Source organism: Lethenteron reissneri, chromosome 24 (genome assembly GCF_015708825.2).
Source record: "Lethenteron reissneri isolate LAM-NWPU_2019-01 chromosome 24, ASM1570882v1, whole genome shotgun sequence".
Lineage (NCBI taxonomy): Eukaryota > Metazoa > Chordata > Hyperoartia > Petromyzontiformes > Petromyzontidae > Lethenteron > Lethenteron reissneri.
The window spans coordinates 7,704,763-7,725,934 of record NC_083802.1 but is presented as its reverse complement, the minus strand read 5'-3'; the positions used below and the strand labels follow the sequence as shown (position 1 = coordinate 7,725,934).

At 48.7% G+C, this 21,172-nt stretch overlaps 1 protein-coding gene across 1 annotated transcript in view; it reads right to left on the bottom strand.

Moving 5' to 3' along the window:
* Positions 1 to 18,077, bottom strand: part of LOC133346329 (phospholipid-transporting ATPase ABCA1-like) — a 51,927-nt gene extending 33,850 nt beyond the window's left edge. Inside the window, 20 exon segments of the mRNA XM_061557825.1 lie at positions 333 to 537; positions 1,185 to 1,406; positions 2,583 to 2,805; positions 2,917 to 2,935; positions 3,351 to 3,586; positions 3,980 to 4,153; positions 4,784 to 4,986; positions 5,345 to 5,539; positions 6,429 to 6,545; positions 7,295 to 7,434; positions 7,868 to 8,171; positions 8,851 to 8,940; positions 9,924 to 10,121; positions 10,946 to 11,073; positions 11,970 to 12,109; positions 12,947 to 13,088; positions 14,145 to 14,238; positions 15,647 to 15,713; positions 17,083 to 17,139; positions 17,961 to 18,077. Of these exon segments, the coding sequence (XP_061413809.1) occupies positions 333 to 537; positions 1,185 to 1,406; positions 2,583 to 2,805; positions 2,917 to 2,935; positions 3,351 to 3,586; positions 3,980 to 4,153; positions 4,784 to 4,986; positions 5,345 to 5,539; positions 6,429 to 6,545; positions 7,295 to 7,434; positions 7,868 to 8,171; positions 8,851 to 8,940; positions 9,924 to 10,121; positions 10,946 to 11,073; positions 11,970 to 12,109; positions 12,947 to 13,088; positions 14,145 to 14,238; positions 15,647 to 15,712 (2,896 nt within the window). The 5' untranslated portion in view covers position 15,713; positions 17,083 to 17,139; positions 17,961 to 18,077.
* Positions 18,078 to 21,172: the final 3,095 nt, after the last annotated feature.

Here is a 21,172-nt window from a genome sequence, read left to right as displayed (position 1 = left end):
GAACATTACACCTAACATTAAACCTAACCCTAACATTAAGCGTAACACCTAACACTAACTCTAGCCACTAATCCTACCACTCACAATGCTGGAAATCCATGCAGTTCAGCCCAGGACACACGACCTAGCAGTGTAGCTAGTGAAGAAGAGCTGCGTGCTTTTAGGTCGGATCGTCTGTGAAGCCAAGCTGAACTGTACACCACTCAAGACTCCGCCAATGTATACGCAGCAGTAATCTACCGTTCTCCACTGCCTCCTAAGGGCACTGCAAAGGGAGAACACCACGAGTAAACCGGCACACCGGGCAACCTCCAGATCTGCTCCCGACGCACCTGGGAAGACGGCCTCGATGTACCAGGTGAGGAGGCCGTAGATGACCGCGTCGCACAGCATCATCAGCAGGGATGTGAGCAGGGTGTACGACTCTCCGGCCGCCGGGTTCGATGCCAGGTTGTGCCACTGGATTCCGATTCCTTGCTCCTCCAGGCGGGAGATGCTTTCACATCCAAAGCCAAAGGCTACGGTCGAAAGTAAACTCTGCAACAACAACAAAGAGAACACTCAGTTATAATATGAATGATGTAGGTGCGGGTCGTGAGTGATGTACGTGCGGGTCGTGGGGGTACGTGGGGATTATTTGACAAGGCTTCAGCATGTTAGCTCGTAGTGGTTGGTGAAGGTAGGCCTCATAGATACACAGTACAACAATGGATTTTGCTGCATGGCCTTTTACTGCCCACAATGTGGCCCTGCAGCAGCCTAAAACAGCCTGTCTTGTGCGTGGAGGTCACCCGACTAAGCACTGCGATCCAGCGCTTACGAGGCAGAAACGTTGGTATTGAGAGCAGTTCGGGTGACGTGGCCATGGGCGCTTGAAAGACTAACGAACGAACATAAATCTTCCCGAGTTAACGGCCAGAGATTAAATTCTGTCCAGGTTACGCCACCTTAAAAATATATCCGCACCAGGCAGGCATACCTCCGATTAGCACGGTTGGGTACATACGGTGCAAAAGAAGTTCAACAAAACGTACGTACATACATACACCACATCCAGTACACCTCTCGTGATGGCTGCGGCTACTATTCCCGTACCGTCTACTCCAACTCAGTCCCTGGTGATGAGCAAACCAACCAATCGACGAACGGACGGACAGATGCACGCAGGGTTTCGTGGAACTTACGACGCCCATCTTGATGGGGAAGGTCAAGTAGTCCTGCCACATGAAGCACAGGATGTGCGGGAGGTAGAGCAGGAAATAGGCGAGGCCTCCGCACGCCGCTGCGAGGTTGGCTCTGGAGAAGAAGACGCTGAGCAGGAAGCACTGGGACACGGTCGCCACGGCGAACGCCGTCAGGAACAGGAAGAGCACCAAAGGGTCGCTGTACTGCAGCACTTTCCCATACTGCGGGAGTCGGAGGTCGCGTGGGATAGGGGCGAGAGGGGGGCGGCAGTGTTTGGTTAGGCTTACTTCTGAATACTTCTACGTGTACGAGATAATCACAGACTCACTTGTTGTACAGCGCGTCGCCCTGGCTGTCTGGCAGCCTGGCAGGTTGTGGAGTTTTACAGCGTGTTATAAATCTCGGTGATATCCACCAACCCTGCCTCCTCAGCACTGGATCGCGTGCATTCACCACCAAAGCCAGATGTGGAAAGAGTTTCTGCCAATAACTGGCAGAAATACAGACAAATCTTTGACAATTTATGCAGATTTGGCCATTTTGTCCACATACAAAAATACAGTCAAGGTATAATTGCTATGTTTCGCACATCATGAAATCGGCCACATTGTTTAATGCTCATTTAAAATGTGTTCCAATCATACAAATCTTGCTTGCTGTTTGCAATCTGAAGTAAACGATGAGGTTCCTCGGTGAGCTCGAACACACGCTCATTTGTCACTGAGCTCGTTAGCAGCGGCGTTGTTAATTAAACCGGGTTCACAAGCCTAATGAGTTGATGGTCTCATTGATTGAATGTTAATAAAAATTGGTTTGATCGAAGTGGTTTGATCTTTGTGTTCAGGTCTAATGAACAAAGACATGAGCACAGTCTGTAGTGATTATTACTGAGAGAGAAAGGGCAGCAGAGAAATTGAGTCAATAGCCACACAAGTGAAATATAACTGGGAGAAAAAAGCCCAACAAACGTATGACAATAATTGTTAACAAATATTAGCGATGAGATGCTATACGAAATGGAGTAACCGAGATAATTGGCTGTCTCAATAAGGACAGTTACTTTGTAGTATGTTTTATAAAAAAAATCAATCGCTACGCGTGGACCATAGGCATGCAACGACATGTAAATTAAAATAGTTTTAACAGTCATGGTATGATGTGTTACAACTATTTACAATTCACGAAAATGACACGCAAACGTACAAACGAAATGGGGGGGGGTACAAAAGAGGTAGAGAAAATTGTATTCTTGGAATGAATAGTGATGCCCATTTGTGACAATTCCTCAAAACCGCTGGGGGGTGGGGATGGGGAGGAGGGGGGTGGTGAGATTCGTTACAAGCCCGATGGACCGGGGCCGCAGAGACAGGAGAAGTGCGAGAACGCAGCGCCATTACCATGAGCAGCAGAGTGAGCAGCACGTTGCTGAGGCTCGCAGAGACAAGGCAATCGATAAACCAGGCAAGCCAGAGGGTTCGAGCGTCCAGTCCCATCGAACGCATGGTCTCCCGGAGTCGGAGCTCCTTCTCCAGGACCACGTTTTTGACGGCCATTGAGACGGCGAAGACCCAAGAGAGGACCATGAAGAGAGCGAAGCAGCGGCTCAGGGCCAGAGAGAACCTAGCGAGGTAGGCACGGAGACAAGCGGGTGGGAGGAAAAAGTTCGACGACGGTCGGTCATCAGGCGAAGCCGATTTTGGAAAGTGATGCAAACGGTGTGGAACACCTCACCTCCAACGGGTGCGGTTGGCTACGTACGGCGAGAAAGAAGTTCAACGTCCAATGTACATGCCACAAGCCGCGGTGAACCCTCGTCTAATCCGATAGAGAACCCTATTATGGAGCCCTTGTCTCATCCGGCACAGAAGCTCCATTCTATCTGATGCAGGAACCTTGCCTGGTGTTATTACAGAATTTTAACCAACTCTCCACTCAGCCATCTCCGCTCAATGACAAATGACCCAGCAGATCCCAACACTCCTTTGTATTGTTCACTAAATGAAGCTCCACGGCCATTTTTGCCACCCCATTTGTGACGCCGTTAATTTCCAACCGTTGTGAAACTGATGGTGGACACCGCCCTGGACTTGACCGTCCAATCGCGCAGGCCCGATTAAAAAATATATATTTTGGCGGACATCTCCGCCCTCAGCCGGCGACGTCACCACTGCCGCCGACCTTGATGATCACGGCGAGGAAGGCGCAGGAGACGACCATTGTGAGCACGCTGTCGGTGAACCACGCGGCCCACAGCGTGCCGCGGCCTAGGCCCGAGGCCCGCAGCACCTCCTTGAGGCGGCGCTCCTTTTCCCAGACGATGCTCTTGATGATGAGGCACACGGGCAGGATGAACGCGAGCGTCATGAACATGGGCAGGATGTTACCGATGTACGTGGTGAAGCTGGCGGGGGGTCAGGGCGCAAGGGTTCAGGGGTAGGGGCAGAGTTGAGGGGGTAGGGGCAGGGAAAGGCTTAGGGTTAGTGCAAGGGCTAGGAATACTGTTAATGATAGGATTAGGGTTAGACTTTGAGTTCGGGTTAGTGGAAGGGTTAAGGCAAGGGGTAGTGTTAGTGGTTAGGGATAGGGTTAGCGTTAGTGGAAGGGTTTGAGTTGGGGGTTAGTGTTAGGTTGATTGTTAGTGTGAGGGTTAGGGCTATGGTTCGATGTTCGGGCTAGCGTTAAATATTAGGACTAGCGCTTGATTTTAGAGCTTCGCACTACGAACGGAAATTGCGGCCACTGCACTACCGGTGACAACTGGGAGGGGGGTGTAAGGGAACGCGGGCGGCCTTACGGGTCATCGACGAAGCAGGGGTATGGCATCTGCTGCAGGTAGAGGCCCATGGTGGCCGCGCCCGTCTGCGCCTGCACGATCCCGCGCTCTACCATGTCCTGCAGGTACGCAAAGCCACCCCAGATGTAGCTCATGTCCTCAGCTGCATCTGCGCGAGGGCCCGGGTCCCAGTAGCTGGTATCCCGTCGCGGCCGCCGAGAACCCGGAGAACGGGTTGTGGGATTGCAGAGAAAAGGAACGGTGGGGGGGAGATGGCGGAGATCGAGTTATGGTAAATTAATTTGATCCCTTGACCCTTTCCCGTTTCGATCACGAACGTGTACATCATCAAAACACATCCGGAATAAAAACTATAATAAAATTACTTTATCGGTACCGAGGCTCCCACAAGGCCATGTGGGAGGGTGTGTGGTACAGTTTGGCGCCAGCTATGGTAGAGTGCGGTTGCGTCGCTACAGTTCTCTGTGGTGAGTACAGTGTCTTCAAAAAGCAACGGCCTCTCTAAATAAAATGTACACTGAGTCGTTTGCGCATTCCGATATTCAGAGGTGAACGGGACCCACCCTGCAACTTACAGACGTCAGATGGGATAATTCTTCATTATCATAATCTACCTACTGCTGGATGAAGGCCTCCCCCCCCCCCAAGATCATTGTGACTATTATTTATTTACATTGACAATGACGATGTTGTTGCTTCTGCTTGTGCCGATCTTGTTCCTGCAACTACAACTGCTTCTGCAACTCCTAGAAATGACGCTGCCACTACTGCTGCCTCAGCTGCTGCTGGTGATGCTGCTGCTACCGGTCTCGGCTCTTGCTTGTCCTCTCGGTGCGGTCGATGTCGGTGCGGATCTTGTAGCGCAGGTGCTGCGGCAGGGCGGAGGGAGAGAAGAGGTCCAGGAAGACGACGCCGGCCCAGAGCTTCCGCTCCTCCAGCAGCTCCAGTGCCCGGCGCTCCAGCCCGGGCTCGTCCTGCACCCCCTCCAGCTTGTCCAGCTCCATGCACTACCACACGTTTGGTGAGCGCAGATTTAGCGAGCGCCTACTGAGTGAGGCCGGTGTTTTTAAGGGTTCGTGTGTGTGTGTACGGTACGTGTGCGAGTTGTGCTGCTGCTACCCATGCCGCTACCCATGCCTTTACCTGTACCTTTACCCCTGCCTCTACCCCTGCCTCCACCCGTGCCTCTACCTGTGCCACTATACGTGCCACTATCCTTCCCTATATCCGTGCTGCTATATGCTACCCTTGCCTCTACTTGTACCACTATCCATGCCTCTACCTGTCCCATTATCCATACCTCTACCTGTTCCTCTATCCTTGCCACTACTCATGCCGCTATCCATGCGTTGTCCCCGGCTGCACCTCAAGGAAACGGGTGAGCGAGCGAATGGCGAGGTCCACCACCATGAACACCTCCCTCCAGCCCGGCGCCGTGCCATTGCCTCGCTCCCTCGAAGGACCCTCAGAGAGGAAGTCGGCAATGGTTCTGGCATCCAGCCCGGTGTCCGAGAGTTGGGAGTCGACGAAGGTGGCCACCGCCGCGTTCCCCAAGGTCTCCTGCCGCCGGGTCAAAGGGCGTGGGTTCAACGTAGCCATGTTGCAAGACAAGCGTTTCGAACTCCGGGGCAGTGCATCTCTCTCTCGCTTATTGGGTCCATGATGCCTGCGTCACTAAGCCAGTACTGCCGAGATTCTGGATTAAAACCTTGGATTTAGGTGTCTCTCACGATGCTCGTCTCCCTCTCTTGGGAGGTTCATAATGGTCCATTCAAGTTCATGAAGGCGGCTTAGTGACACCAATCCAGCACTACCGAGATCGTGGGTTCAAGTCCAGGGTCGGGGTGTCTCTCAATACATGTGCCTCTGCCTCTCAGGAGGTTTATGATGTCTACGTCTGAGACAATACGCAGACACCGTTGAGATTCTGGGTTCCAGGATTAACGTCTAGGTCTGGGTGTCTCTGTATATGTCTCAGGACATTCATAATGGCCATTTTGGAGATGATAATTAAGCATGCCCATGGTAGGACAGTATTTAGGGGTAGGGTAAATGATCCTTATGGCGGTACCCCGGGGTACCAAATAATACAAAATGGCCGAGGCAATTAATTATTTTATTTCTGGGACACTATTTTTTCCAGGGGTTTACTTAACTCCGCGACTGGGGTACCAATCAATCCGAAATCGGTGCTACTCCGCGATGTCGAAACGCAGCGAGGACGATTGCGCTGAAACCCTGAACGCTCGTACGCACCTTAGTGCATTGTGTACAGCTCGTCAAGATGAGTCAATTGCCGCATCGCCGACCATCAGCAGACTAAAAATGACTGCATCACAGACATTATGCGATAGCCGGGGTACTATGGTACCCCAGGGTACCGCAATAAGGTTCAAGTGATGCAGGTGAACATGACAGGGGGAGGGGGGATGGGGGAGGTGGGCCTTACCCTGAGTAGCCTCAGGGCCAAGCTGCTGTTGAGGAAGTCCCAGATCTGGGGCGCGACCTCCTCCCATGCAAGACCGAACTTGTATATCATCTCCAGCTCTGCGAATGTGCGGTTTGCCTGCAGCAGCAGCAGCGCAAGAGACAGCAGCGCCAGTTGGGGAGTAATAGCGGCAGCAGAAGCAACAGCAGCTTCGTCAACAAATATATACTTGCTACTTTCAACATCACCATCACTATCAACATGATTATTGTTGTTCTCATTTATCAACCCCATCACCTCTATGAGACCGACACCACCAACACAGACACCACCACCATCATCACCAACGAAACACCATCTCCATTATTATCACCACCACCATCTCCACCACCTCCATCAATACCAACTCGGACACTGCTGTCTCCACCATCACACCACCATTATTCCTACATCATCACCACCACCACCTACATCACCTCCACCAATACCAACAATACAATGATAAACACAGTGAACACCACCCCCTCCACCACGACCACAACGATGAACACAACCTACACCACCCCCTCCACCACTACCACAACGATGAACAACAACCTACACCATCCCCTCCACCACGACCACAACAATGAACAACAACCTACACCACCCCCTCCACTACTACCACAATGATAAACACAGTCAACACCACCCCCTCCACCACTACCACAACGATGAACAACAACCTACACCACCCTCTCCACCACTATCACAATGATAAACACAGTCAACACCATCACCTCCACCACTACCACAATGATTAACACAACTGACACCATCACCTCCACCACCGCCAGCAGCAACAGCAGCGGCGGCGGCTGTGGCGGCATCGGTGACAGTGCGGTTACCTCGTGCATGATGCTGCGGGTGGCTGGCGTGTCCGGCGCGTACAGGATCTTGCCCTGGAGCAGTGGCTGGAGCATGGTCCAGGCGAAGCGCGACGCGCTGTTCGTCTGCAGGCCTTGCAGCAGGGCGTTACAGAACGGGGCTGCAGGGCCGGGACGCACGTACACAAAGGTCGTTGGGGCGCGAGGTCACGCTGGTCACAGATGGCCAAGAGGTAGTGTTTGGAGGTCACCAATACCACCAGAATTACTATCAATGCTATCACCATCACCTCAACCACCGTCATGATCACCACCACCACCACAAACATCTCTTTCATCACTTTCGCCACTGCTATCAATCACCAACACCACCACCGCCACCACCATCACCACTATCAGCATTGTCACCACCACACCCAATACCATCATTATCATAACCACCACCAACTAAATAATTATTAGTACCACCATCATCTGCACCACCTCCGCCATTATAATTACCAACTCCAACATCACCACGAACATTACCACAACCAAAGCTATCATCAACCCTAACCACCATCATCATCTTCACCATCACCACCACCATCTCACTTGTTGAGTTGTCATACTGATGTTGGCGTCTGCCTCCCTGCCGCTCCTCATCATTGCCACCACCATCGTCGTCATTATCATCGATGCCCAGGAAGGTCTTGTAGTCGTTGTCCTCGTACCAGTTGAACGAGAGGATCTTGCGCCCACCCGCCTCGGGGTGTCCGCACAGGAGACCCGAAAGCGATGACAGCACCGGCCCAACCTGCTCCTCACGCAGGCCGTCGCTCGTGTTCTCAGCCAGGCCCAGGCCATTCAAGAAGGAAGCCTCCCTCATCAGCGACGTGAAGCTTTGCAGCGATGTGAACTGTGGTGGGGGGGGAAGGGAAGTCTCGCTCACAAGAAGACGCGACTCACAATAACCAAACAGCTGAGGTGACCAGGTCGCTGGGGGGACTGAACATTTGAGTCAGACGCCTCTCAGCTGGCATCCACAAACATGTTGGGTTCAAGCCCTAGTTCTATGTATCTTTCTTCATGGTGGTGAGATGTTAGCTACCTTGCCTGGTATACAGGAGGTCATGGGTTCGATCCCGACCCTGACGCCTGTTGTATATTTGGAGTTTGCATGTTCTCCCCATGGTCACGTGTATTTATCTCCACGTCCCCCATTTTTTCCCTCCACATTTAGAAACATGCTTTTAGAGAATTTGGCTACTATACATTTCCACGTGATAAGCCACTTCGTTGAGCTATCATTTGTGGCCAGGTCACTTCTGAAAAGAGAGATATAGCTCATTGGGCCTTAGCTGGTAAAATTCAAATAGTTTAGTCTTAGTTTGCGTGTTCATGTGTTGGACATTAACATTCGTGCATTCGCATAGGTTTTCAAGTTTTCACACTGGGCGATGCCAGATATTCTTACGACAGCGCCGGAACCGCCATGGGAATATGGACTTCCCACCGCGCACTCAAGGCCGCTTAATGGAGATGAGCCCCGCCTGGTGCTCGCATGAGCAGCGAGACCCCGGGACTCGTCGCCTTACCTGTCGAAAGAGGTTGGCTAAACTCGTCGTCACCTCCCTCCAGCCGTCCGCGGACAGACGAGGAGAGACATCGTCCAACACAAAGGACATCTGTGGACGGAGAACGTTCGCCATCGTCACCACTGCATGAGCATGATGTTGGTGGTGGTCACCGTGGTGGTGAAGAGGGTACCTAGACCCTAACACTGACTCTTAATCGTTACATGTACCCTAACTCCAGCCCTAACACGATTATGAATACTGATTTACTGATTCTAACACGACCCCTGTCAATAACCATCATCTTAACATCTCTAGTCATAACCCATAACCCCCAGCAATACTTCAAAAGCAATAACATATAATCTTAACATTAAATGTACTGTACTGATGAACAAGTTCAAGTTCATTTCAATAGACCTACAACTACCCCTACCTCTAACACTATCCCTGCCCCTATTTCTAACACAACCACTACACATATTACTACCACTATGGTAATATACTACCATAACCACTGCCCCATGGTAACATACTACCATAACCTTACCGCCATCACGAGCTCTGCCACTAAAACCTACTCCTAGTACAATCCCATAACCTTATCCATGGCGCTAAATGCACCTCTACTTCAACGTCCACCCATAACCCCTAACTCTGGCACTCTTCATATAACTCATAACCATAAGCAAAACACAAATTACCCAAATGGGATTACACAGGGCAACATCGCCTCCTGCAGTTAAACTACTGCAGGCTGCCTATAAAACGCAGCCTCTGTCATTCCTTTTTTCGCTCTTGAAAATGGTTTGATGAGAAAATGTACTAAATTATTGTAATTATTCCGAACCCCCACCTCAGAAACTCTTAACTCCAACCCAGGGGTCGGCAAACTGTGGCTCCGGAGCTTTAATGATTTCTTCGTGACGTTATTCACATTGCATTGCAACTCTTGAAATATTGAGGGTTTTTTTTACCGAATTCGAAAAAAATTCCCTCTCATTCTTATTTCGGTTGCCTGCCCCAACCCATAACCCTACCCCAACCGCACCCGCCCCCTCTATCCCCCGAACCCTCTACTGCATGGCTCCCACCTCCCGCAGAAGTCTGTAGAAATCCACATTGGCGTAGAGGACATCCTCCAGCTGTTGGAGCCGAGGCTGGGGCAGGAAGCAGAGGGCAGAGCGCACAGTGGAGCACGCTCTCGCCGAGCGGAACACGAGGAAGTGGCGCAGCAGCTGATCGTCGCACGCAATCTCCTTCAGAGACAGCGACGGAATCCCCTCCACAAACTACAGGGGAGTGGGTAGGACCACGGTCAGGTGGTGGGAGGGTGGGGGGAGAGATGAGAAGAGAGAAGGGAGGAGGATTATGGGATAGCCGCAATGAGGTGATGGACATTCCTTGATCATTAGTACGAGTAAATGTAAACAGGTGTAGGTGCAGCCCTGCAATTGCTTGCTTACGACACTGCTGGCAGAAGGGCCTTTGCGGAGCTCTACAGAACACTTCAAAAGGGCATTTGGCCTACTCTGCTAAGCTGGCCACTAATTAGAGGAGATGGGCATATGAAAACTTTACCCGGCCACACGCAATCAACTAACTGTGGTACACCCATATGCACTGTTGGGTCGACAGAGGTGAGGGTATTTAAGAATCTTGTCCCAGTATTTCAAGTCCCACACCACGAGATTGAACCAATGACCTCTGGATAGCAAATCCAGTCTACTAATCATTATATCATGGTAGCATCTCAGTAAAAGTAGAATTTTTTGTTATTTTACTGGAAGATGTAAACATCCGTGTTCTGATAACACGAAACATGGTCTTGTTTATAAGGGTGTCCTGGGATAATTCAAATCATGCATGTAAAAAAGGTGCATCGAAAACACAAATCTCAATAACAAAATATAAGCTAATGTAAAATTGTATATTACATCGATAAAACATAGGAATCAGAATTAAATATTAAATCATACTGACTTTGTCAACTACAATAATACAGATATAAAATGTAAAAGCAATTGCAGTTTTGGAGTATTGCCATCAAACAATCGTGGCAGCTGCAATGGATTCTGGGTAGTTTCTACTGACGGGCACAGCACGTGATTCTCACCTGCTCCAGGCGGACTCGCATCTCCAGAATCTCGGTGGATACTTGTCTCGGCAAGCCCATGTCTCTCTGCATAAACAACGTGAGGTTCTCATGTTCCCTTAGGAAATCCCTCACCCGCACCCCTCTCCCTACAAGCAGCAACAACAACAACATCAACAACTCCGTCAGCATTATCAACAACATCATCACAAGACAACAGCAGGTGTTCACCACTGAGTGACAGTGGCGTTATCATGGTCTTTGTGGCGCAGGTGGGGCTCACTTTGAAGGTCATGTACAAGGGGACAGGTCCCAGGGAGCATGGGTGAGAGATGAACCAACACCTTGCAGTGATGATGATTGAGGGAATGTGGGAATACAAGTATTCTCAGGAGCTCGCAGTGAGAAGCTCAGTTGAGTGTGGGTGGACAGGTGAGAATTCACTCATTTTATGAAGTCAGTGAGATGGATTTGGATGTCATGGGGTGATTGGCGAATGCACCACCAGGTCTCCCAGTCTGTGTCGACCGCTTTGGCCACCCAAACAGATCCCTTGCCCCCGATTCTGTTGCTTGCGTTTGCCACCAAAGGTCGATATCCAAACCACTCAACTACTCAATTGCCTTGCCAACCAATTCACTTAACTTTCCATTTCACCTTGTAGCCAGGTGCCATCCAAGGGTTTGGCCCTAGATGTGTTGGTCTTTGTTTTATTGCTGCCGTGCTCACGCACCACGGATCTAACTGGTAAAATAAACCGAGCAACTGGCTAAACAGGATCATCCGTGTAACATGAAATCAACTTTAACTTGGCAATGATAATGTATTATTAATCTAGCTGCCCATATAAGGGCAGTCCCTGACAATGTGGCCGGCTGTTTGTTGGGCAGCGACCACAGTCACATGCATGCAAACCAAAACGGTGCCAAATCGAAGTGCCCAAACAACTGCAGCCACACACCAGTCTGTTGAGTCTGGCTTGCTGGGGTCCAGGTACAAGCGTAACTGATTTGCAGTCGAGATTCAAGGAGATGGTGGTCCCCACCTGCCACAACGTTGGGCCGGTAGCGCAGAGTCTCCGCCAGGTGGCTCAGACCCTGCACGTCCTCCAGGGCCTCGTCAAATCGCTCCATCTGCGTCTCGTTGGAGAGCAGGTGCTGGATGTCACCTATCAAGCGAGACACGCTGGGGCGACACAAGGAAACATGGAAAAGTTTTCGTGGTATTCCATTCCCTGCTCGCAAACAGCTCGGTGCAACTGGGCCGACGCCGCTGAGTTAAGGCTCTACGTTTTTTCTGTTGCTCGTGATCACAGTGGATTCTCAAGTCTGGTGAGTTGATTGAGCATGGTCACAAATTACTGCACTAGAATCCCACGACGGCTTAGTTTCCAACTCGCAGAGTTAAGACGTTGTTTTTTGTCTCTGGAGAAGCGTGGCATGAGGAAAATGCAATTGTGAAGGGACCTCAGAAGAAGTTAAATGTTTTTGCAGGGTATTCTCTTAACCAGGGGATGAAGTGCCGCTCTGCGAGAGTTACAAATAGACATTGCTTCATCTCATTACATGAAGCTGAATTTGCAATAAAATTGGCAAAATGGGAAGATAGAAATGTCTTTAAGGCAGAAACAAATCACAAGACATCTCTTGACTGACATGCCCCTTAAATTGGCGGAAAATCATTAACAATCTGCAGAGCGGGACAAACCTTTAAATACTCTTAGTTTTTTCGATAAAGTCACGTAGGTAAAAAATTAATTAAAATTAATAAATAAATAAAATACTACAATTATTAATTTAAATTTCATTTTTTACCTACGTGACTTTACCGAAAAAACTAAGAGTATGAATCATTGCAGTCACGAAAGCTTCAAATCTAGAAACCTTCAAATGTCTCGTGAAGAACATGGTAGCAGCCTCCGCACTCGGCCTTTGTATGATAGTGTTCTACGTCTCTCTGGTTGTCTCCCTATCTTACATCCCTTGATTGTGTCTTTATGCAACTTATCCCGCTGTATCTCACATGGAGCCCCCGAAGTTGTTTAGTTGCCCGGGGGTCTCTCCGGGCGTGGGCTGAGAGAAGCAGGGGTTGTTGGCGTTGCACAGGACCCCCTGGAGCCAGGGCAGGGCGCCTGCCGACGGCAGTGGCTTGTTGGGGAAGTAGCCTGAAAGGCGACAGAGGCAGAATTAAGGGGGTGGGGGAGGGCTGCAAGCTGTTGCATAGAAACCGTGCAGGAGATATTATGATTGTGAATGGATAACGTCAGCGCCACGTTTGCAGCAACAAAACACACGAATATGACGTGACATCAAACGCAAGCATTGCTCACATCGCGTTGATAAGAGCTGGCGTGGATATGTGATCTCTCTCTGTGTATTGCGCTATTAGCAATTTGGAATGGGGGGGGGAGTGGAACCCGTGGTATTGATTGGAGGGCTACCATGGTAAAAAGGTTGAGAGCTACTGGTGCAATGGTTTCAATCGTGCGTTTTTTTTTATATGTTAATAATTGAATTAGCAGTATGGAAGCTGTCGGAACAACATTAATTAGCATATTTGTAAATAGGGGAATGTTGTCTTCTCTGCTCTGGTTTGGGTCTCCAAATTTTGGCCAACCCTTTGGGCTAATATTGCCAGTTTTCAATAGGGTATGTCTGTCATAGCAACACAATTAATAATTAGTTTGTAAAATGTCCATAGGACGGTGCAGGACCCGGGGCAAAACACACCGTGTGGGTCCCCTCCGACGCCTTCAAACTAAACCAGAAGTATCACATCTGACACCGTGTCGTCGAAGCGCAGGGCCCCCCAAAAGCGCGGAGCCTGGGGCAGTCGCCCCGATTCGCCATACCCTAGGGACGGCTCTCGATACAAGGGAAATGTTAACTCCCTCCCCTGGTATCCAGGAAGTCATGGGTTTGATCTAGACCCTGACGCCTGTTATATATTTGGAGATTGCATGTATTTCTCCCCGTAGTCGCGTGGATTTTCCTCCGGGTCCTCCGGTTTTTCCTTCCACATTTATGATCAACATGCATTCAGGGTTATTGGCTGCCGTCAATTTCCACGCGATGAGCCACTTCATTGAATGATCATTTGTGATGGCCAGGTCGCTTCTGAAAAAGAGCTACAGAGCTCAGTGGGCCTTACCTGGTGAAGTAAAAAATAGTTGAAAGTTTAATTCTGAGCAGACCTAGGGTGGGGGGAGGGGGGCACTCACACTGGTGCTGCATGTAGGGCAGCTGGGTATTCCGCACCAACACGAGGATGACGAAGAGAAAGAGCGGCCATGTTAGTTCCAGCAGCAGGCGGACCTGGGGAGACAACAGGGGCGCCGACAGTCATTGAACGGTCTCCTTGACATTCCATTCGACAAATTAACGCAGACAATTCAACGGCAACAACGCGACATCCTCTATCCACTGCCCCTTTTTTTGTGGAGGGTGAGAGGGAATAGGGGAGAAGGCAATGGAGGAGCCTTCTTACCCAGGCACCGACCGAAGGCTGCGTGTTCACTTTACCAGGGAATTATTTGGTGATGCTGCTGCTGTGTTGGCAGTGACGCACACCCACAAATAAGAAGAACAAAACTCAACACGTTTATCAATAACACGTCAAATCACATCCACACAAACCATGGCAGATGCGGATACCTGATGCACAAATGGGACATTAAAAAGCCTTCAGTGTGCGACTATGGTCATCCAGAACAGTCAGTACAACATATCTACAATACGAAGGAGACATCACAGCGATATTACAACTCCCGCTACTCCTGATAAGGTTATCTGGCTTGACCACCTGATTGTGAAATTGTAGTTAATGCTCTGCATCTACATTCGAAGCTGCATGCGGCTCCGGAACAGCAAGTTGCCTAGCCCTGCCTCATATACCCATATCTTAAATCTGCAGTTCACATGTCCCCTTTTCTATTTTGCTTCACGAGTTCATCCAAAACTTGTTGCAGAGGTTCACAGTGCAAATCTAGTGGCCGTCCTGATTAATACTGCGGGTGTAACAACCGAAACGATACCTCGAGCCGTCTGCTTCGCAGCGGACGTTAAAGATGCTGTGACGTAATTCGCAAGAGTGAGCCAATTTGTGTGCTGACGTCAGTGTTTCAAATGTGTCCAAAAATGTGAACATTACCCACAAATTACACAACTGGGATGATACAACAAAGCAATCATTGCTCTCTACTGACAGCTTAATGCTCCAGGAAACTTGCAAATGAAACTTATCCTGGTGTCTTAAGTTCTCACGTCGTAAAAAAATTACATCATCCATAATACTTGTTTTTTTTGGGTTAGACCGTGTAAATATAAATGTGTCGTTAAACCCGCCACCACCTTACTAATTGGCTGTGTTGGGTGGTGGCGGGTTTAACAACACATTTATATTTACGTGATAAAACCCAAAAAACCTGTATTATGGATATTGGTCGAGAAAGCCTACGTGTTAAACAAAATACATGTCACTAAGCCGACTCTAATATGTACATTACATTACTGCCGAGACACAAAGTTCTAAACTATCTCTGCAATCTCGGCTTCTAATAACACCTGTGATTAAAGTGCATGGGGGCCCACCGCTAACAGCTGCCCTCGCGTTTGTGTGGAACACTCCAAAGCAAAATGCATGTACTATTTACAATTGCGTATGCGTGTATTTGCACGCATGTGCGTGTGTGTCTTGTGAGTGTGCATGTGTTTGATATTGCACCTTCTGTCTTTTTCTCAAAGTAAAATTCTTCCACAGCAACAGACGCAGCTGAGTCCAAAAAGCCATCCTGGGGAGGGCGGTGGGGGACCGGAGAATTACAGTGACAAACGGGACACATTACATGAGCCTTAGTCTGGCTCTATGAACCCTTAGGGAGCGTTAGTCTGGCTTTATGAGCCATTAACTTTCACATAACACGTGCACAAATGAGTAAAATACACAATAACTTACTTGTGGCTTTCGAGTCTGCACAATTTTTCTGTTGTAGTTTTTTCAAATCATTTACGTAATGATTTGTGCCGTGAACGCTGAACCCCAAGTGAGCCAAAGGTTGGCATTATGAGCCATTAACCCTGAGAGCTAAGGATGCTTTGATCTGGATTTATGAACCTTGCATAATAACAATGAACTCGTCGGGGAACATTATCTGGTTCTGTGAGCCTCCCTCATTAACACTGAACCCTATTTAGAAGAAGCCTTATACTGGTTGAAACATAATGTGTTCTAGATAAAATTATCTGACAACAAGACAGTTCTACTAGAGTAGATTACATTTATTCAACAATATTACAATTTGTTTATATAAGCCATAAACACTGAACCCGAAGGGGGCATTAGTCTGATTATATGGTCATAAAGGACCCTTATTCTGGCTTTGATTCTCAGTTCAAAGCAATGGAGCGTAAGGGAGTCCCAGTTTGGCTCTATGGGTCCAGGGCATTAATTCTGCACATGTTGTTAATAATATAAGTGGCTTTTCCTAAGAGGACATGCTTATATGTGACGTTGCTGACCCTAATTCCCAACAGCTGTGAGGAATGGCCATATATTCATGAGGATTAATGAACAAATGAGCGAATCTAGAGGTTGGCCGTTACACTCACTAATTCACGATCTAATATTGTCCTTCCCCTGGTTAAAAACAAATGGCAATCATCAAATAATTACTGTTATCGTAATCAGGATTACTTGGTTAAATTATGCTAACCGAAGGAGAGAATGAACCACAGTGGTCTCTCATTTGGTTAAATAACGAGTAACTATTTTTTATTTTACCAGGTAAGGCCCACTGATCTCAATAGATTTTTTCAGAAGCGACCTGGCCACACAAATGATAGGTCAACGAAGTGGTCTGTCATGTGAAAATGTATAGCAGCAGCTAAGTAATCTAAACGCATGTGGCTAAATGTGGAGGGAAAAACCAGAGGACCCGGAGAAAAATCCACGCGACCACGGGGAGAACACGCAGACTCCAAATACACAGGCGTCAGGGTCGGCATCGAACCCATGACCTCCTGTATACCAGGCAAGGTAGTTAACATCTCGCCATCGTGGCGCCCTAAATAAATGCTGCCAGTCACGATAAAATGGCCATCAGGGTGCGACTGGTTTAAGAACGTGAACCACAAAGAAAATATATCTCAATAGAGTCTCACCTGGTGAAATGAAGTACTGTATTTCAATTGCGAGAGATGACTGAATGGGTGCTCAACCTGGATAAATAAGGGATGGCATTCACAACAGGACGGCTCGTCTGATAAAAGAAAAACATCAATTACAAGGAAATTCAACGCAATGAGGTGTCACCTGGTTAAACGACACGAATCACAAGACGTAACGATAGTCCATAATAAACAGTTACAAGTACGTGTACTGTTCAAGATCTGCAACACGTGGTATAATGGATCTTGATGGGTCTTGTCTGGATAAAGGCCGTATCAACAACAAGACAGTCATTATCTCTGTGGCGTTGGTTCACTATGGCACGGCCGTTATGAAACTCAAAAAGCCACCATTCTTAACCCGTAATCCCGTAAGAGGCACCCTGACCCAGGGCACAAACCTTGAACCCAAGCTTTCTATGGTATGTACTGGTTCACTGTTTCCGACAACACCATTACGAACCTTCTGAGAGACATTCAAACCGAGGGCTTTGAACCCTCACATATCAACAGTGCTGGCACAGCTTCCATGAATGGCATGGCTATAATGAACCTGTCACGGTCATTGCGAACCCCCACCCACGATGAGACATATTACCCAAACGCAGGAATTGAACCTCGTTATCAACCATAGCCAATCCACTGCTGGATGAAGGCCTCCCAAAATCCGTCGCCCATCTGTCGAGAGCGCTGTGATGTAACAAGCAAATACGGACCTCACCATATATAATACACACAACCTCAGTAATGCCGGTTCAGTGCCCTCTGACATAGCCACTGCGAAGCCTCTGACAAGCACACAACAGCCGGCAGAACGTGGCAAATTAAACGCCCAATCTCTCTCTCTCTTGAACCCACGACGTTTGGCTCACCTGTGCACGTGCGACCCTCCGCTTCAGATATCGACGGCGTACACTTCCGAACACGCTCCCTGGCCCCCCACCCCGAAGTCGGCCTCCGGTTCTGCGTCCGAGCGACGTCGCTGTAGATATTGGACTTGGAACCCCCCCACCCACCCACACCCACCCACCCCACGATGGTGTTGTAACTGGTGATTATCTCTCACTGTAGCCAACAGCGCAGAGTCTTTACAGAGTCCAAGAGCTCTCTCTCTCTCTGCGTGACACATAGATTTGGATTAGTCTTAGGGGTTATCAACCAGTCGAGGGGTGGCGGGGCGGGGGGGGGTATAAGCCTGTGTTCTAAAGGGATCTGCGGCGGTGGCGGGCGGCATGGATACCGTGCAGGACAACGTTTGAATGTCCTCCCTCGGGAGACGTGCAAGAGAACACAACTGACACGCAACACGACAAGAATGCCTTGCCGCGACACCGCGTTGGCTGAAGAGTTAGTTGTGTGTGTCTTTGGGGTGGTGGAGTTCAAGCGGTATCTTTGAATAGAACTGCTTTTTGTGTGAAGTCTGTTGTCATGCCCCCGCACCACCTATTAAACACGGTTGGCTACGTACGGTGCGAAATAAGTGGAACATAGGTACACACTTGTGCTGCCATACCAAAAGGGGTTGAGAACCACTGGATTCGCAAGTCCATCATGACCGTGTGTGAGACACTGCACCATCATGTCTGTGATTATGAATTCAAGGCTTGAGCACAGTGACTGTGTGGCTAAGGGTTCCTAACGGCCACGTCGAAGACTATTGAGTTCGCAGCACCTGAGATTCTGGGTTCGAGGTGCGAGCACGGGACGATTTGTGTGTGGGAGTTAGAACAGGGACACAGACTACGTTTAATTCACGTTCCACGAGGAAGAAATCAAATTCCGCTCCGTTCCATTACATTCCAGTCACTTTTGACGTTTGTTCTCGAATGCTCCTCGTTCATAAGAAACATACAAATATTAAATTTCGATTTAAAGCTTTCGTGACTGCAGGGATTCATCTTCTTGGTTCTTTCGGTAAAGTCACGTCGAAGGGAAGTAATAACAATACAAATATTTTTTTATTATGTTTTATTTGTATTATTTTATTACTTCCCTTCTACGTGACTTTACCGAAAGAACCAAGAAGATACAAATCTTGTTCTGGAATTATTGGAATGGAACGGAAGCCAGTTCCTTCGCGTTTCATTAGTAAACAAAATTAGCATCTATTTGTAGGCTGCTAATGTCGAATGTTATCAAACTACAACATGGAGAAATGAGCTCTAATTACCGACTGTAATCACCCAGGAATGTCTGTCCTTAACGCTCGTGACGTCACTCCACATCGACCAGCCCCCTCATTAATATCCATGAGCATGTGACATCCTCCAAATGAACATCTCCCCCCACCCCTCCTCATTAATAAGGGGTCGTCCATAAATGACGTCACGCACCTGGGGGGGGGGGGGTCAGACATTTGTGACGATGTGTGACGAGGGGGGGGAGGTTTGAGAAATGTGACGTCACATCAAAATTCGCAACTTTAAATAAATATAGAATTGTTATAACAACACTAATTGTTATAACAACACTCCTACAACATCAGAATGCAGCGCCACATTATATACGCACTGCAATGACAATAGTTTAAAGCGATTTGAAGCATGTTTTATTTTCAAAATGGAAATATGGTTTTGAGGGGGGGGGGGGGCGGCAGAGCTTTGTGACGTCATATTTGATGGGGGTCTGACTTTGTGACGCCGTGTGACGAGGGGGGGGTCAAAAATCGTCCAAAATCGCGTGACGTCATTTATGGACGCCCCCTAATCAAGATGAATCAAGACACTCTAACAGTGCAAAACACAGGAAATGGCTCACGTCTACCAGATTGCAAATTATATTTACCTAACTGCAGAATGGATTCATACCATCGGGATTAAATAGATGCACACCACCAGACATTTATTTGAATTTACACCACTAGAGATCATACAGATTAACACCACCATAGATTCACATCACTGGAGATCCAACCACACTATTGCACTCCTGCATATGGGTTCACGCGACTAGTCGAGAGATTCACAGCTAAAAAAGAATGTTGTACACTTTCACATCACCGCTGGTTCCATACATTCACACCACGTTGGGATTCTGTCAATACCCACGATGTACATTTAAACCACTGCACATTTAACAGAATCACATCTGTGTCATTTGCCTAGATTTATACCACTACATTTTAACACGTAGGCTTTCGCGACCAATGTTATTCATAATCAACGTTTTTGGGTTTAGATCGCGTTATTTATAAATGTGTCGTAACCCTCCACCACCCGACACGGCCAATCAGTAAAAATGTGTCACGTTGACAAAAGACAAATAGTTCACTGCTTTAGCCCACCGGTGTGTTGAAGCCACAACATTTACAATTTGAGCACGACGTTTCGCTGGTAATTGCGATTTAAAGGTTTTTATTAACTTCTCAGCGGGTACAAGGAAAACCAAAGAGAGTACTGAAAACCACTCCTTCCCAGGCGCCCCGGTTGGCCCCTTCGAGTCTCCGTCACATCCGCGGGCTCCACCCACATACAATGCAACAAAAAAGCTCGCCGCCATAACGCACACCGCCCCGTTCCCTTTATTTACATTCATCACCACCATTCACCCATGCGCTGCTCCATCACATCGCCTTCCCCCGATCGAACACGTACATTCCTCGCCCACACGACTTAGCAGGCCGGCTAAAATGTGCATGGCCATCCTTCACTATCCCTTCCCTATACCCGCCGGTCCCCTTGCTACCCCACCCCGGGTAGGGGCCACTTCCACTTCACACCTGCGGCCTTGTATCCCAGCCTAACCCGGTCTACTTCCATCACCCTTTCTAGCAACCTCCTTGCCCAGTAGCACACCTCCAACGGTGATATAGGGGACCCATCCAGCTCTTTTCTGCGAGCTCCCCACAAGGCCTCCTTTGTCGCGCCTATTATGGCCCACGTTCGATCTCTGTCATCTCCCCGCACCTCCCTTAAGACTCCCCACATAATGTCCCGACTTATCACCTGCGACGGGTAAAACCAGGACAACAGCGGACTGCTCAGTCTCCACACCTCCTGTGCGAAGGGACACTTCACCATGACGTGCACCGCGTCCTCATCTGTGTTGCAGCCCCTCGGGCATTTGGGCGAACGTGCCATTCGGC